We start from the raw sequence: 15,845 nt of genomic DNA, 5'->3' as shown, positions 1-15,845 counted from the left end.
ATCTCTTGGTGATCCTGACGCACATCCCTGAGAAGATCTGCCCGTGAGTGGGCTGGCAGGATCTGCCCCTAGCTGCACCTACAACTCAGAGTAGCTAAGAAGCCTGCCTGCCAGCTAGCACATACCACAGTCTCAGCAGCTAGACAGGGTAAGTTGTTTCGTCCTGTTTTGCAAAAGGAGACAGTGAGTGCCTACCAAGTATGCGCTAACACACCCACCAGGGGGCTTTCTGCAAGTGCCTTGACACACTTAGGTGGAAAGGCTGTAACCATGTGAGAAACTGAGCCTTTCGTTTCTGAAACCGGACCTGAGCACGGCCTGAAGCTCTCCTCTCCCGGCTCCCACCCTAGCCCTGGAGGGGAGGAGCGGCAGGCAGACACTTCAGAGGGCAGTGGTCCACAGAGTGAAAGGGCTTGAGCTGCTGGGACAGAAGAGCGGCTGGGCACTCGTGACAGATCTTCCTGAACAAGAGCAAACCGGCCACTGCCTTCTCTTGAGATATCCAAGAGTGCACCAGACCTCGGAAGCGAGTTTCCGAGCCTTACACAGCCTTACACAGCCTTACACAGCCTTACACAACCATCGGGGCCTTGCGTCCTTCCACTCCCGCCAAGCACATTTCACGTCCCGCTGTCCGGCCCTGTCCTCACTGTCCACCTTCTGGGCCTTCCAGGCGCTTTTTCACTTCCTGACTCACCCTACAGACCAGTATTTGCTCTTATTTGTCCTGGTCCCTTCGCTGTCCCGCACCAATGATGAAGTCATTGATACACCTCAAGCACAAGCCGTCGTGGAAAATGTGCAGTAGGAAACTGTGGTGGTTTGAATGAAAATGGCCCCCATCGGCTCATGTGTCCGAGTGTTTGGTTCCCAGCCCGTGGACTGTTTAGGGGGGACTGAGAGGTGTTGGAGGAGGGGTGTCACTGCGAGTGGGCTCTGAGGTGTTAAAGCCCATGGTTGGCCCAGCCACCCCCTCTCTGCCTGAGGATCAGGTGTAAGCTCTCAGCTCCCACATTGCTGCCATGCCTGTCTGCGGCCGCCGCCGCCGCCCCGCTTCCCGCCATGATGGCCGGGGACTCTCCCTCTGAAACTCTAAGCAAGGCCCCAGTTAATTGCTTCCTGTTGTAAGTTGCTTTGGTCATGGTGTCCTTTCACAGCAATAGAACAGTGAGTCACCAAGACAGTACCTTGGTCCCAGTGTGCTCAGCACCGAGCTGGGGGTGGGGGAGGTTCCCTAAGGTGCAAAAATGCCAGTCCCAAGAAGACTGGTGTGGCGCTATGAGCCTGGCCCTGGCCCAGGTGACAGTCAATGCTCTCGAGACTTCTGACCTGAGAGTAGCTTCCGCTCCACAAACAGGCACTATCAAAGACACCTGCTCAGTCCTTCGCCCCCCGCAGAGTGACACCACCCTGTGGGGAAGGCGTTATCCATTCTGTGGTATGCAGAAGAAACCGAGGCTCAGAAAGGCGGTGTGACCTGCCCAGAGTTACGGAGCTCCAAGTGTTTGTCAAGACTTGAACTCAGATCCGGCAAGACAGATAAAGGGAAGGGTGAGTTCCAGCATGCACACGGCCTCAAAGTCAGTTCCGCAGTCAGTGTCTGCACAGCCCATGTGGGCAGAAAGAGTATAAGAAAAGGAAAGGAAGAAGAAAGGCCTGGGCCTTGTTTGTTCATCTCCAGGCTAGGAGATCCCAAACCCCAGCTCAAAATATAGCCATTTCCCCTTTTCTGCTGGTCCTGTCTGCTTTCTTCCTGCACCAGGACCAGGAAGGCATCAAGAAAGAAAGGATGCTTCTCCTTTGGGGCAGCAGCTCAGGCCCACTTCCTCTGAGCCGACTCCGACCCCAAGGACAGCCTCTAACTGGACGGAGGACCCTTCTCTCTATCAGTAGCCCACTCTGGGACAGAGCGCCACCAAGGAGTCCTGTCAGGTGCCAAGGGACCGCGAGGACTGTTTGTTCTTCCTCCAGGGGGCACAGAGCCAAGAGAAAGCTCCATGCCTGGAAAAGGTGCACAAGCAACTGTTCAAATTAAGGTCTAAGGAAGGCGGGCCAGGGATGTAGCTCGGTTGGCTGAACACTTGCCTCATGTGCAGGAGGCCCTGGGTTCGATCCCCAGCAATACATAAACCCATTTCCAACAGCACATGCCTGCATCCCAACATTCAGGATGCAGAAACAGGAGGATCACACATTCAGGGTCACCCTAGAATATACAGTGAATTTGAAGCCAGCCTGGGATGCCTGAGACCCTGTCTCAAATGTGATGGATGGAGGAGATGGAAAGTCCTAAGAAGGGAGACAAGTATGGGAGCATGAACCTTCATTCCCAGTACTCAGGAGGCTGAGGCAGGAGAATCATCTCGAGTACAAGGCCAGCTTGGGTTATATAGTGAGATTGTGCCTTGAAAACAACATATAAAGAAGGTTCTAACAATTGGGGGAGGAAGGGCTAGCCAAGGCAAAAAGCCTGATCTAATAGAGACACAAGGTGTGGAAAGCCAATGGCCACTGAGGTCAAGTCAGTGTCCACAGTTAGAGACAGGAACTGCAGGGCTCTTGGTGCCGCCTGAAAGTCATGGATGCTCCTGTAGGGAGCAACTGGTTATCTCTTAAGCTGGGAAGGTCGGTCTGGTGTGTTTCTGAATGAAGGGATTGCTTAAGGCTTTATACTGAGCTGCAGGACAGGCAGAAGCCTAGTAGAACCGCCCAGGCCAGAAGCTGGTGGAATGGAGCATCATTATAAGACACACACATCATCATCATCATCATCATCATCATCATCATTATCATCATCATTCAGACTGAATGTCTGAGCTGGGACCGCAGGGAATGGGTTTCTCTACAGGGAGGATGAGCTCGGGTCACCTTTGTTCCAGATACTCACTTACTCTTTTTTTTTTTGGGGGGGGGGCTTTTCGAGACAGGGTTTCTCTGTGTAGCTCTGGCTGTCCTGGAATTCACTCTGCAGACCAGGTTGGCCTCGAACTCACTGAGACCCACGAGCCTCTGCCTCCCAAGTGCTGGGATTAAAGGCGTGCACCACCATCGATCGCCCAACATTTTTGTTTTGTTTTGGTTTGGTTTTTTGTTTGTTTGTTTTACTATCTCACTCATAAGGAAGCTGAGGCTGGAGGAACCCAGGACCATCTGTGGCCTGGGCGGGGCTCATTATAGTCCTCTGAAAATTCCCTACTACAGAGTTCCTTCTGCAAAATGGTGATTTCAATCATGTCTGCCGAGTGGCTGCAAAGAAGGCAGTTCGCTGCTGCGTGTGAGGAAGAGCGGCGTGCATATTAGCTGCTTCATTATAACGTGTCATCAGCTTTGTCCTTTTTAGGATATCGGAAAAAAAAAACCTTGCCAAAAAAAATCAAAATTCTCCTTACTAAGTCTTCTTAAATGCTTCAGTTTTCTCGCACAGCCCTGGGGCTGCACAGACTCGCAACAAAAATCTCACCCACCCGGTGAGCCCTGTGAAGATGCTGGGTGCTCTCATTAGCACAGACACTCCAGTGAAGAAGACGGGTACCACTTCCCCGGAACTTGAGCATCTCACTCAGAGACGGATACAGGTGTGAGGAGGTGAGAACCCCAGCCTGCTGCCCTCTCTGCCACACCACTTGGCCTCAAAGTCCCTAAAGATGGCCCTCTATACCATAGAGACCAGCAGACATGCCCCTTCCTGGCCATGGCCCCAAAACCAGAGCTGTCTCTCCTAAGACTTAGCTCCCCAGCCTTGCACTCTGCTGGAAACCTCCAATGGCCTCTTGCAAGGTCTGTTCCGCTGCAGAGAAGCTTTGAAATCTCTGCCTGCCACCAGGGTAGACCCCAGGCAGACCTGGCTTCCAGTGCTGCTTGCCCAGTGTCTGCCCGTATGCCCACCTCATTTCCAATCTCACTAAAATACTCTCTGGGCCACCTTCACTTTTCACCCTGATTTCTTGACCCTTTTGTTTTGGTTTTGTTTAGAAAAGGTGGGGGGTGGAGGATGGAGGAGACTCACTATGTCACCCTGGCTGGCCGGGAGCTTACAGGGTAGAGCAGGATGACCTCACACTTGCAGCCTTCTGCCTCCCTCTTCCTCCCGAGTGATTAGAAGCAATGCACTCCCGTGACTAGCTTCACTCTGGTTTGTTGTTGTTGTTGTTTTGTTTTGTTTTTTGTCCTGAAGCAATCTGCATTCCCAAGAAACTCCTGTGGAAAGCCATGAGCCTCCACCTAGCACAGGGGGATCTCCAGTTACAGATGACGGCCTGTTTCACAGACCACCAAGCTCATCTTTGGGGCCTCTCAAATGACTCTCCCACAGCATGTTTGAGTGTCCCCTGTTCTATACAGAAGACTCTCAGCCTTAACCCTAGATTGCTGTCTCCAGTTATAAACGGATACCCCTTACCACTCTTAAGAATGTTACAGCGATGTATCTTCTGTCTCCCCCCACATACAAATGCTGTGAGAGGCTGCCTCCACTTCCTATCTCAGGTGTCCAGCATTGGGCCCAGGGCCTGGCAAAATGCTCAGAGAAACATATGTTCATCGGCACCTCCTGGGGGGAGTGGCATGGCCCAGTTAAAAGGGAATAAGCCATCCCTGAAAGGAGCCAGCTTTCCATTCATGAGAGCTCCAGGAGGACCAGTATGCCAGCCACAGAAACACAGTCCACCCTTAGGTGTCGCATGAAGCCAAACTGCTCCTTAAATGTCCACGGTGGTAGGCTGAGCCACTCCAGGGACATGCCTGTAGCAGAGGTCTGGCGCCTGGCCAGCACTGGAGAAATGTTTGTGGAATGGAACGGAACAAACCGAAAAATGCTGGCGATTTGTTCTTCTGGCTGCAGAGGCCAGCTCCCCTCTGGGGGCAGTTTGTAGGCAAATGATCTCAGGCCCGCCGCAGCCCCCTGTGTTTCCTCTAATGAAGCTTTGCAGCTTCAGACTGCTCAGGGTGTGGGAGGAGGCAATGCTCAGTGCCAACCCAGAGGCCTGCACTGAGGCAGCCCACAAGGCTTGCCCCGCAGGGTGTGGACAAAGAGACCACCCCCACGCCTACCACACCCCAGCACAGGATGGTCACAGCAACCTGCTGGGCCTAGAGAGTCGGAGCACAGCACACCTGCCTCCTGCTTGCAGGGCCTCACTAGGGAGGGAAGGAGGAAGTGAGCGGGGAGTCTTGCTGACTTACATAACCAGCTTCCTAGGCGTCCTCCAAGTCAGAGGCCCTTGCTGGGGGCAGGTCACAGCCCAACTCTGAGGCTGGCCAGAGGCTGGGGAAACAGAGGCAGACTCCTGCCCTGTGCTGCTGGTCCCCCAAACCTCCTGACATCTCTCCAGCCCTTCCTGCTGAATGCTGGGAACCAGGAAGGGCTGTTGTTTTCCAAGTGTGTGAAAAAGTGGCCTGTCGGCTTCCCTGGCAGCCAACCAGGCTCTGGCCTGTGAACGAGGGTAAGGGCTCAAGGAGTTGGGACTGAGTCTGGGATGCCAGGGCGCTCTCTCCACAACTGCTTCCAGCTTCTAGCTCTGCAATCTCTCCCCATTTCCTCTTAGAGAGTCGGCTTTGGCAGGCAGAGGCCAGAGAAGAGGCACCCCACCCCAGCCCTGCAGCGCTGGCCCTGGGCAATCTCATTTCCCTTTCCTGTCTTGACTGGTCTTCTCTGGCCCTGGGTAACCCCACTAACCTCCACCCAGCAGTGTGCACAGGCCTGGACCAGCTAGGGGCAAGTCAGGAGAGCAAAGAGAAGAACAGGGAAGGGATGGGTGGAGGGGATAGGCTAGGCCAAAGTCCATTTCCCAGGCTTCGATAACAAGTGACGTGTATATCACATTTTATTTATTTGTGTTCGAGTGCCCGAGAACGGGTTCTCTTCTTCAACTACATGGGTTCCAGAGATCAAACTCAGGTAGTCAGTCCTGGTAGCAAGTCCCTTCACCAGCTCAGCTATCTCACGGCCCCTTTATTTCAAAAACCAGTTGGCCTCAAATTCAAGGCAATCCTCTCGTGTGCTCGGCTCACGGTGTGAACCACCATCCCATCTACAATAGTGATTGTATCAAAGCCTTACCTCTGGGCCCATAGCCACCCAGTGTAATAGACAGGTGCATTGACTTCCCAAGGGTGGAAACTGAGGCCCAGGGAGTCCAAGGCCCTTGACCAAGGTCATGATAGTGAAATATTGAGAGCTCAGAGGGTAGTAGCTGAGTTTATCTTACTGTAAAATCCACACCCTAAACCTTGGGGCTCTACCTCCCAACACATACACTGCACACACACACACACACACACACACACACACACACACACACGCACACGCACCACACATACACACACACACACACACACACACACACACACACACACACACACACCCTGACAGAGAGTACTACCCGGGAAATTTCTAGAGATGGAAAATGACTGCTCCATCCCTGGAGAGAGAGAACATCACTTAAAACAGTCCCTTTCTGAGGACACTATTTGGATTCACAGGACAGTGGCAGGACTCAGCCTGGGGATAGGATGACCTGGGGAGAGCATCCGAGCTGGGCTACGGCAAGCCTCCCCTTCCCATCCACCTCGGCCCAGGGCTGCTCAGACCCACAGGTTCCAGCAGAGCACCGCACTGTCTGCTCCTCCCTCACCACAGGCTGCTGGAGGCTCCGCCTTTGCTCCAGCAGGGAACTGCATTACTTGCTCCCTTCAGCACAGAACCTGAGGAACAAGGAGAGATCCCAGAGACCTCCTAGGCCAAGGCCTCTCCCACCTCGTCTTTGACACATGGAGAAACTGAGGCTTAGAGAGGAAGAGCACCTTGCCTTGACGTGAGAGACTGAGGAAGTGGGGTTCGGGCTCCCATTGTACCCGGGTGCTCTGCCCACAGGGCACCCTCTCTGCACCTGCCCCTTCCCTTGCTCTCCAGCTCCTCCCCCTGCTTCCTGCTTCCCCTTCCCAGCTCTGCCCTGCAGGCTCAGCTCTCAGCATCCATCCCTCTTACTCTCCCCCGGCCTCACCACCCTCCTCAACCCCCCTACACACTCCTCTGGGCCAAACATCCATTCTTGGGTGGTTTAATTAGCTGATTATGACCACAGCCTGCTGGATCCAGTGCCCAGAATTCTGTGCCTTATAATGAGGTGGGTTCTGAGCACTTGCCCGCTGGGCAGCCAATGGGGCGTCCTCGGCTCGGCCAGCCAAGGCAGGCTCTTGAGCTGCATAAAGAGCTCCTTGATCCAGGGAGATCATGGGAAGCCACAGCCCCCTCCTCAAGCCAGGTCAAACCACACTGGGTGTACTGTTGCCAGACCCAGATGTCCACCCTCGAGTGGGACTCGCTGCTCTCATGCTACTGTCCAAAGCAGAGAGAGAAAGGCTCAGGGACGTCTGAGGATGAGCGTGACAGAAGGAGCCCACGCTTGAGGGTCAGGGGAAGATGGTTCCACATCGGGGCACTTAAGAAGTGGGATTTGGGGCTGGGATACAGGTCAGCTGACGAAGCGTTTCAGTGTTTGCCTAGTACGAGCGATGCCCTGGGTTCAATCCCCCGCACCACATCAACCAAGCACACTGACACAGGCCTGTAATCCCAGCACTCTGAAGGTGGAGGCAGGAGGACCAAAAGTGCAAGATCAACCTTGGCTATATAGGGAGATGAAGGCTAGCCTGAGCTAAGGCCCCTGCCTCAAAACAAAAACAGGGCTGGGGCTGCTGCTCAGAGGTAGAGCACTTGCCTCGCACACAGGGGTTTAATCCATAGTACCTACCAGAGATTTGGACAAGCAGAGAAATGTTCGGAGGGCTGCTACCAAGAGGGAGCAGCAGCAGCAGCAGCAGCAGCAGCAGCGCCGGCAGCCACCCCCCCCAACCTACACACACACACACACACACACACACACACACACACACACACACACACACACACACACACCCCACCCCCTGCCGGGAAGTTCCAAGATCAGAAACTATGTTGTTTTTTTTTTAATGGAGAGAAAGTTGGCCATCCCATGACCTCTGCCTTCTGGGCCACGAGCCTAATCTAATTCCTGTGGCTCTACGCTACTCCGAGATCCTTCTCTCCTCTCTGAGGACATCTCCCACTGAAACGCCTACATTCAGCTTCTTTCACTGAACAAATATTTATGGAGCTCAGGGCCATGCCAGGCCTGCACAGATACAGGGACAAGGCAACCTGGGCCAGGTGCCCTTGCAGAGTGTCCTTGCTTCATTCGAGAATATCACAAAGTGTGGGCAGGGAGAGAGGTAAGTGTGTGCAGGAGAAGACGGCAAAGAGATCGGGAAGCTTCGGAGGGCTTCCTGGAGGAATCCGGGCCTGTCAAACGGGAAGGACTTTCACTATGCGGGGCCAGGTCACCCCCTGTGTACTGAGGATGGGGCCTTTGGGACCTGAAAAGTGAATCAGCCGTTCCCTCCCTGGGGGAGCTTCAGCTTGGTAAGGAAGGCTGATCCAGGGAGAGTCTTCAACACTCACCTTCAGCCCTGACACTGTGCCAGGACTCTGAGCTAGACCTGTTTCAAATCACCTGCCCCTCCAGACAGCCTCCTCCCAGCTTCCCAGACAGGGAGCAACAATTAGCTAAACAATTGGTTAGACAATCAGCTTTTGAGTGTCAGAGGTGGGATTTGAAACCCGGAAATTGGTTCTTCCCAAGAGCAGCTAATCCGTGCCTGATCGATAGACCTGATAGCGTCAGAGAGACCAGCCTAGAAGAGGGCCCCCAGAGTACCACAGAGACTCAGGCTGCTTCCTGAAGGACGTGATCCCCAAAGACCCTTGAAGGAGCCGGGCGGTGGTGGTGCACGCCTTTAATCCCAACACTTGGGAGGCAGAGGCAGGCAGATCTCTGTGAGTTCAAGGACAACCTGGTCTACACAGAGAAACCCTGTCTGGGGTCGGGGTGAGGGGGCTGAAGGGAAGAGGGAAACATGCTCAGGAGGAAATAGCCTAGCAGAGGCGACTGACCTCAGGGACTTGCCAATAACTAGTTGATTTGATGTCCCTGGAGGCCGGAGATGAGACCAGAGAGTGGAGACCACTACTAAAGGAAGCCTTTAATGCCACAGAAGCCAGCAGGAGGTACATCCTTCTGCATCCTTATCACTGTGGACTCTATACCCTGGACCTGCTTGCTTGACAGTCTCTGCCTCACCAATCTGTCACAGAGACCCGAACTGTCCAACCCCCCATTTTTGGCCCCCAGAAGAAAAGCCAGTCATCAGAATGCAAGAGAAGGGCCTCACACATGCACGCTGATTGACTTCTACAGGGACATGAGGGCTCAGAGCTGGTGAATCTCATGTCCTCGGTCACACAGCAGTGAGTGACCAGTCAACAAGGACTGGAGTGCTCCTAGAAAGGGCCATCCCGGTCTACTCCCTTGGCCCTGCAGAAGCATCAAGGGGACCCATTGTCAATCCACAGGCCGCAGGCCACCATGGAAGGGACATTCTGCCCCACAGCTCAGGAACTGAAGTCTTAACTCCTGCCACAGCCCCCCGACTTGCTGAGGCTCTTTAGTAAACAATTTTCTTTCCCTGGGACCCAAGCTCTATGGGGACCTTACCAGACAGGGCCCTATCCTTTCAGTACTGACTTCAATTACACAGACCTCCAGGGACCTGTGAGGTCCAGCCCCTGGGGCCTGGCCTCCCGGGGCCTCATCTGGCATCAGGTCTCCTGAGAAGGAACAAGGAGTTCCTCTGAGGGAATTCTAGAGATGGGCCAGTCCCAGGAAGGAGGAGGCTGTCTCCTGAGAGATGACCCAGCCAGGGCTCCTCTGAGGAGGGAGGCCGAGAAGGGGCTGGACAACAGAACCCTTTGTTCCCCTCTCAAAACAGCCACCCTGTCCCACCCCCAGTCTCCACTCCCAAGCTAGGAATCAAGCCACCCACCCCTGGGGACAGGATCCATCCTGTACATGGCAGGGCAGTGCCCGGAATCTGCCAGGAGGACACTTGTTCTGTCCCAGGATATATATATAGTGATGAGATTCACCCTCAGCAGCCCCATGCCCCAGGAAGTGGGGACACTGTCTGCTAGGCAGCCTCCAGTCTGAAAGAGTACTACTTACTGCCTCTGCCTGGGACCTCCCGGTCTAAATGAGCTATGGTCCCCTTCTCAGGACACCCAGACCAGTGTGAGAAGCAGTGCTTTGGTTCTGAGGGATCCCTAATGGAAGAGATGGCATTTACGTCAGCACTTAGAGGGGCCCCAGGGCTGAGAGCAGAGCGTGGAGGACAGAGTTCAATTTAGTCCAAAAAGCACTGCCAGGCATCTTCCAAGAACCAGATCTGAAGGCTGGTGGGCCTAACAGACAAGACACAGATTTAGCCAGAACCAAAAAGAGCTCACCAACGGGGAGGCAAGCCCCGCCCCCAGACTATGCTTGTTACTGGGTTCCTCCAGTGCCTCAGGCCAGAGCGGCATCCCTCTTAGCCTTGCCCTCCCAGTCCCCCACCTGAGCTAGTGTCAATCAATACCTTGGCATGGGCTCTTCTTTCTGTCCAAGGCACCCTCCTACCACCTAGGCCTTCCTTGAGATCCAGCACCCAGCTCAGGGCCACCTGATCCAGGAAGCTCTTCCAGACCTCCACTGGAGTCAGAGGACCCTCCCTCCAGGAGCATGCCTGCCCTGGCCAGCTCACAGGCCACCCTACAAGACCCGAATTCCTCTGGGAAGCCCTCGCTGATCTAAGTGCTTTGTGACCAAGAGTTCTGGAAGGCACGTAGAAAAGCAGAGGCTCCTCCTTTCTCCTCTGCCTACTGTGTTCATGTGCAGCCTCCCCCTCCACCAAACCCCAGACTCCCATCCGCCACCTGGCTACACAGGAGGATCTTGCTGCACCCCCTCCTCTGGCCTCTGTCATCCTTTGCTGTTTCTGGGACTCCAGGGCCCAGCTGTCCTCAGCTGTCTGCTGATTCTCTCCACCCCCCCACACCCGGGCTCTGCAAGGCTCTGCTGTCCCTGCCATCTTGTCACGTTCTCCCTTCTCCCGACACCAAGGTCATCTATAGCCTCCAAGTGTCCACTCAGAAGACTGTCAAGTCCCCACCTGCCCCTGGCCCTAGCCTGAGGTCCAGAGGAACCTGTCAAAGCCTCCCTCGTCTTGCTCAGCCCACTCCTGGCTCCCCTGCCGCCCATGTGGACCTTAGCTAGACAGTCAGCGTGTCACCCCAGCAAGCGGTAGAATGGATAGCCCAGTGGCGGTCAAGAGGCCACCCTGAATCTCCCTGTTGCTGTCTTCAACCAATACTGCCCGTGTGAAAGAACGGCCCTGAAGGAGGCCAGCCCACAACTAAGGACCCCTGAGCCCATGCCAGCTAGAGGTTTCAGTCTCGGGCCAGGAGGTCCAGACTTGAAAGGACACCAGCCATCAAAGGAGTCTGCAGCCCAGAGGCCAGCTGGAAATCAGGGACACTGGGCCAGGCTCACCGCCACGCCCAGCAGCAACCCAGGAACACTCCTGCCAAAGCCACAGGACTTCCCTATGTTCTAGCCAAGAAGGGTCACCCAGGGCTTAACCACCTCAAGAAAGACAGCCAAGGTTCACGGAGAGCTGGTGATTGCGAGTCCCATTACAGCCGCCCTCCCTCCCTGGGGCGGAGTAGGGGGACACACTGGGGGGAAGTTTATCAGCATCTGCAGCAAAGGAGATTCCACTCCATCCCTCCCGCTGCCTCAAGATGATCCTTCAGGTCACTTTTCGAGTTAGTAGGACCAGCTGGGAGCAGTTGAAAGGCCAGCTGTGGATAGGACAAGTCCCTTTCCTTCTGAGTCTACAGTAGCAGAGAGGACCTGATGGACACAGAGAGCTCCGTTCAGATGCTAGCTGGCTGAATGGTGGTAGACATGCTTCCTCTCTCCTAGTTTATTTCCATATCTTTAAAATGGGAACAGCAATTTCTAATTTAATAAACTGTGGCAGGAATACAGTGAGATTATGCACCTACTTCTTGTAAATGTGCTGATGTGCATGTATGGAAAGGCCAGAAGTTCATATCTGCTATTTCCCTCAGACACTCTCCACCCTGTTTTGAGACGGAGTCTCTTGCTAAACCTGGGCACTAGGCTGGCTGGCCAGAGAGCTCCAGCAACATGCCTGTCTCCACAGCCCTTCCCCTCCTGACCCCCAACCCCCAGTACTAGGGTTAGAGACCGCCATGCCCAGCTTTTATGTGGGTTCTGGAGATCCAAACTCAGGGCCTCATGCTTAAGCAGCAGACCTTTCTGGAGCCATCTTTCCTGCCCCTAGGAACATAATTCTAACTCCAGACAGGCAGCAAAGATCCAATCAACCATCTAGTTTTCTAGGTCCCACTTCCTTGTCTAAATGCTGTTGATCGGCCCCATCCTCCCCGCAGCCTTAGTTCTGAAGCTTCTTCCTAGAGTGTCTCTGCCTCTAGGCCTGCTCCTCCCCCGTCCAAGTCTAAGAGGAAGAAGATTCATGCCTGCCCCTCCATCACCCTACCCTCTCCTTTCAGCTGCCCCTGGTGTTGGGAGAAAAAAATGCTGTCCCCGAAGCCTGACAGTCCCAGGCTGGGGATGACAGGCCAGTGTTCACCTCTTGGAACCCACCCCTAGGCTGCAGGCCACCTTTCACATCTCCAGGCCTGGCAGGGTGCTCCGGTTTCCTTCTTCCACCTCCTCAGGCTTCTAGGTAAATCTCAGCCGCTCTGACTACCCGGGACAGCTTCAGGCCACATGCAGCTCAGAGCTCTGGCGGGGACTCCTCTTCCACCGGCCACAGTGCTGTGCCCTGCGTCACGTGCCCCTGGGGATGGATCTCCTGGGGATTCACCTTTGAAAACTCCAGCCCCAGGGTACCAAGAAGCCACTTGTTTAATGACTGGACCTGTGCTCCTGGGACCGCTGTTGGGCCTCCTCCATCTCGGAGCCAGCATGTTCCTGCCCTGTTACTTCTCTCTCTCTCTCTCTCTCTCTCTCTCTCTCTCTCTCTCTCTCTCTCTCTCTCTCTCTCTCTCTCTCTCTCTCTCGACCCAGGGGGCTCCCAGAGGATGGTGACCGTTTTGATTAATGTTCATTATCACTTCCTCTGCGGGGGAAATTTGAGACAGATGGATAGACGTGAAGACTCCAGAGCCTGAGTGTTGGGTGTTTGCAATGTCCTTTCCGATTCACAAAGTAACGTCTCATGGCTAATGGAACGCAATGGTCAACGTCTCTGTGATTTTGCCCTTCTTATCCAGACAGGTCTAGAAAGGGAGTGTCAGAATTTGAAGTTCTAGAGGATGGGGAGGGGGTGCAGGGAGGACAGGCGGGGACTGGTGGAGTTTATCTAGTCAGACCATATTTCCAGGCCTGGGCAGCTCCTGCTCCTGTATCCAGTGACCTCGGTAAGCTCCTGGGAACCGTGAAAACCAAAGTTCTGAGTGCTCCAATTTACAGATGGGAATACTAGGCTCGCCCTTGAGTTAGAAGCAGAGCAGAGGGAGTCAAGGGCAAAGCTCTGGCCTCAGACAGGTTCTCCAACAGGTGTCCGGCAGCCCACATGTCCTCATCCTGTGACAACTCATGCTATCAGGGAGGCATGTGACAATTCTCCCCTAGTTACAGAGAGGCCCAGCAGGGCTGAGTCACCCTGGTCACCAGCAGCACAGCAGAACAAAGGAGAAGGGATGGCCGCTGACCGCCTGCTATGTCCTGCCAGAGCAAAGCCTGACCTCACAGGTCGGGAGGGTTTGCGTGGGGAGATGGATGTGGCTGAAGAGAGTCTCACATCCTTCCTCCAAGGACGGAGGCCTGGGTCACGGTGTTGGGCAGCCAGCTGCTAGGGGCCGGGCCTCAAGGTGAATGCAAACGCTTCATGGCCCTCTGCAGTCCCCCAAGGCCGTGCCTCTGTACAGTGCGGAGACCCTGCTAGTCCTCACACCTGGGGTCCACACAGTGCCTAGTGGCCCAAGGAGAGCCACAGACACAGTGGGTTCTGGCCTCTGCCCCCTCCTGACCTTTAAGCATGCCAAGAGACATTTCTCATTCTTTGGTTCCTCTTTGGGGAAACCAGAAAAGGAAAATTAACCTCCTGGAGGAGCCTCTGTAGAGAGGCTGGTGGGAAGCAGTTTCTAAACATGAGGTGTCTGAGTTACCTCAGTGCCTCAGTTTCTACCCCTGGTTCCCCTTTCACACACGGCTAAGAGTGTCAACTAGCAGTGATCGAACAATCCATTTGTTTAGGGGTCCCAGCATGTGACAACGGGGATGTGTCTTCTCTGATCATCTCGGATCCCCTATGCTATTTTCAGTATACAACAGGGGCTTAATAAATACTGGAAGAAAGGAGGTAAAGGCAGAGAGAAGGACACAAAGGTGAGTGATAAGGAAAGCCATGAAAACCAGCAGGTGCAGGAAGGCTAGAGGAGGGCCAGGCAGGACCGCAGCGAGACTTTCAGGGGCCAGGAAGGTGAAATGGTAGAAACCTGTCCAGGGTTGCTTTGGGTCATAAGGCTGACCCCAAGAGCTTCCCCGCTGCACCCCTAGCCCTCCTGCTTCCATCCTGAGGGCCTCACCTCTCCTTTCAAGGGAGGCTCTCCAACACAGTTCCCCCACTTCCCTCTGCTCGTAGCTCCCAGCTGTGCGCTTTGGAGGTCAGAGGGGAAGGAAGCCATGTGAAAGGGACCTGCCTTTCCAGGCCCCAGACAGACCTCCACTCTGTGACCTGTGTTTCCAGTCCTGCCTTGGGGAGTCAGGAGTGATTGTATCCAACCCCCCCCCCGGGGGGGGGTGTCAGGCCCCGCAGGCATTTTCTGACGTGCAGTGTGGTTAACGCTGGTGTGTCTCTAAGACATGTGGCTACATCATGTCATGTCGGTGTCGCGTCAGCGAGGGTTGACAGACTGCGTGCACCAGCCAGAGCGCGCTTTGCAGCATCCAAGCGACAGGATATGGGTGTTGGTGTATGCCCACATGTGTGCAGCGACATGAGGGTGTGTTAGAGCTGGTGCGTGTTCTAGTGGGACCTGTGTGTGCTAACAGGACTGTCAGCAAGAATGTGTTGACAGACGAGTGTGTGTGCGCGCGCGAGGAGAGAGACCGTGTGTGACGTCGTCGTGTCACAAATGCGAAGTGTGGCAGTGCTGTCAGTGTGTGCCAGCAGGAGGGTGCTCCTGTGTTCATGAGCATGTGTGTAGTGTGTCAGCCCGCCCCGGAGCGTCCTCGAATCTGCCGGCCAGTGCAGGGTGTGTGAGAGCTCGTCTCAGCCAGGGGCCGTGAGCCAGAGGGGGTGGCCCACCCTGGCTGCCTCGGTCCTTACACATGGTCCTGGCTAGCGACCACACAAGAGACTTGGGCGGAGAACAGAGTGCCAGATCCCGGGTGACGCTGGTTGGACCCTCCGCCCGTGCCCTCGCCCAGGTCGTCCCCACGCGCGCGCGAGGCAGGGCGGCCACCCGCACTCACCGTGTCCCTTTGTCGCCCATGGTCCACGGCGGCCGCAGGGAGGTCCGCGGCGTCAGCGCCCAGGCTGGAAAATCCCCGGCCGCCAGGAGGAGCGCGGGCCAGCCCGCTCCCGGCTACCCCGCTCCGCCTCCTCTGCTGTCGCCGCCGCCGCCGCCGCCGCCCCCGCCCGGGTCCCCGCCCGTCGCTCGAGCAGCACAGCGCCCCGGCCGCCGCCAGGGGCGTGGAGCGTGCGGGTGTGAGCGCGCGTGTGTGGCTCCGTGCGCGGCTCTGCGTGTGCGCGCCCAGAGAGTAAAGGCTGGGCGGCCGACCGCGGCTGGTCCACGCGAGCGCGTGCACGCGAGCGCGTGCCAGTGCGAGTCAGTGTGCACGGCTGCGCGCGCGCGCAGCTGTCGGGAAAGTGTCTGTGTGTATGTCTGTGTGTGTGTA

General features: G+C 55.4%; 1 protein-coding gene across 3 annotated transcripts in view; it reads right to left on the bottom strand.

Annotated features, from left to right (window-relative positions):
* Positions 1 to 15,578, bottom strand: part of Arrb1 (arrestin beta 1) — a 71,689-nt gene extending 56,111 nt beyond the window's left edge. The window contains exon 1 of one of the 3 annotated variants that reach the window (XM_016000725.2): positions 15,420 to 15,578. In XM_016000725.2, the coding sequence (XP_015856211.1) occupies positions 15,420 to 15,439 (20 nt within the window). In that variant the 5' untranslated portion in view covers positions 15,440 to 15,578. The remainder of the gene's footprint in view (positions 1 to 15,419) is intronic. The other 2 variants (XM_016000728.3, XM_016000729.3) reach the window with 2 other exon arrangements.
* Between the last annotated feature and the right edge of the window lie 267 nt (positions 15,579 to 15,845).

Source organism: Peromyscus maniculatus, chromosome 1 (genome assembly GCF_049852395.1).
Source record: "Peromyscus maniculatus bairdii isolate BWxNUB_F1_BW_parent chromosome 1, HU_Pman_BW_mat_3.1, whole genome shotgun sequence".
Taxonomy (NCBI): domain Eukaryota; kingdom Metazoa; phylum Chordata; class Mammalia; order Rodentia; family Cricetidae; genus Peromyscus; species Peromyscus maniculatus.
This window is presented reverse-complemented; position numbering and strand designations above follow the sequence as displayed.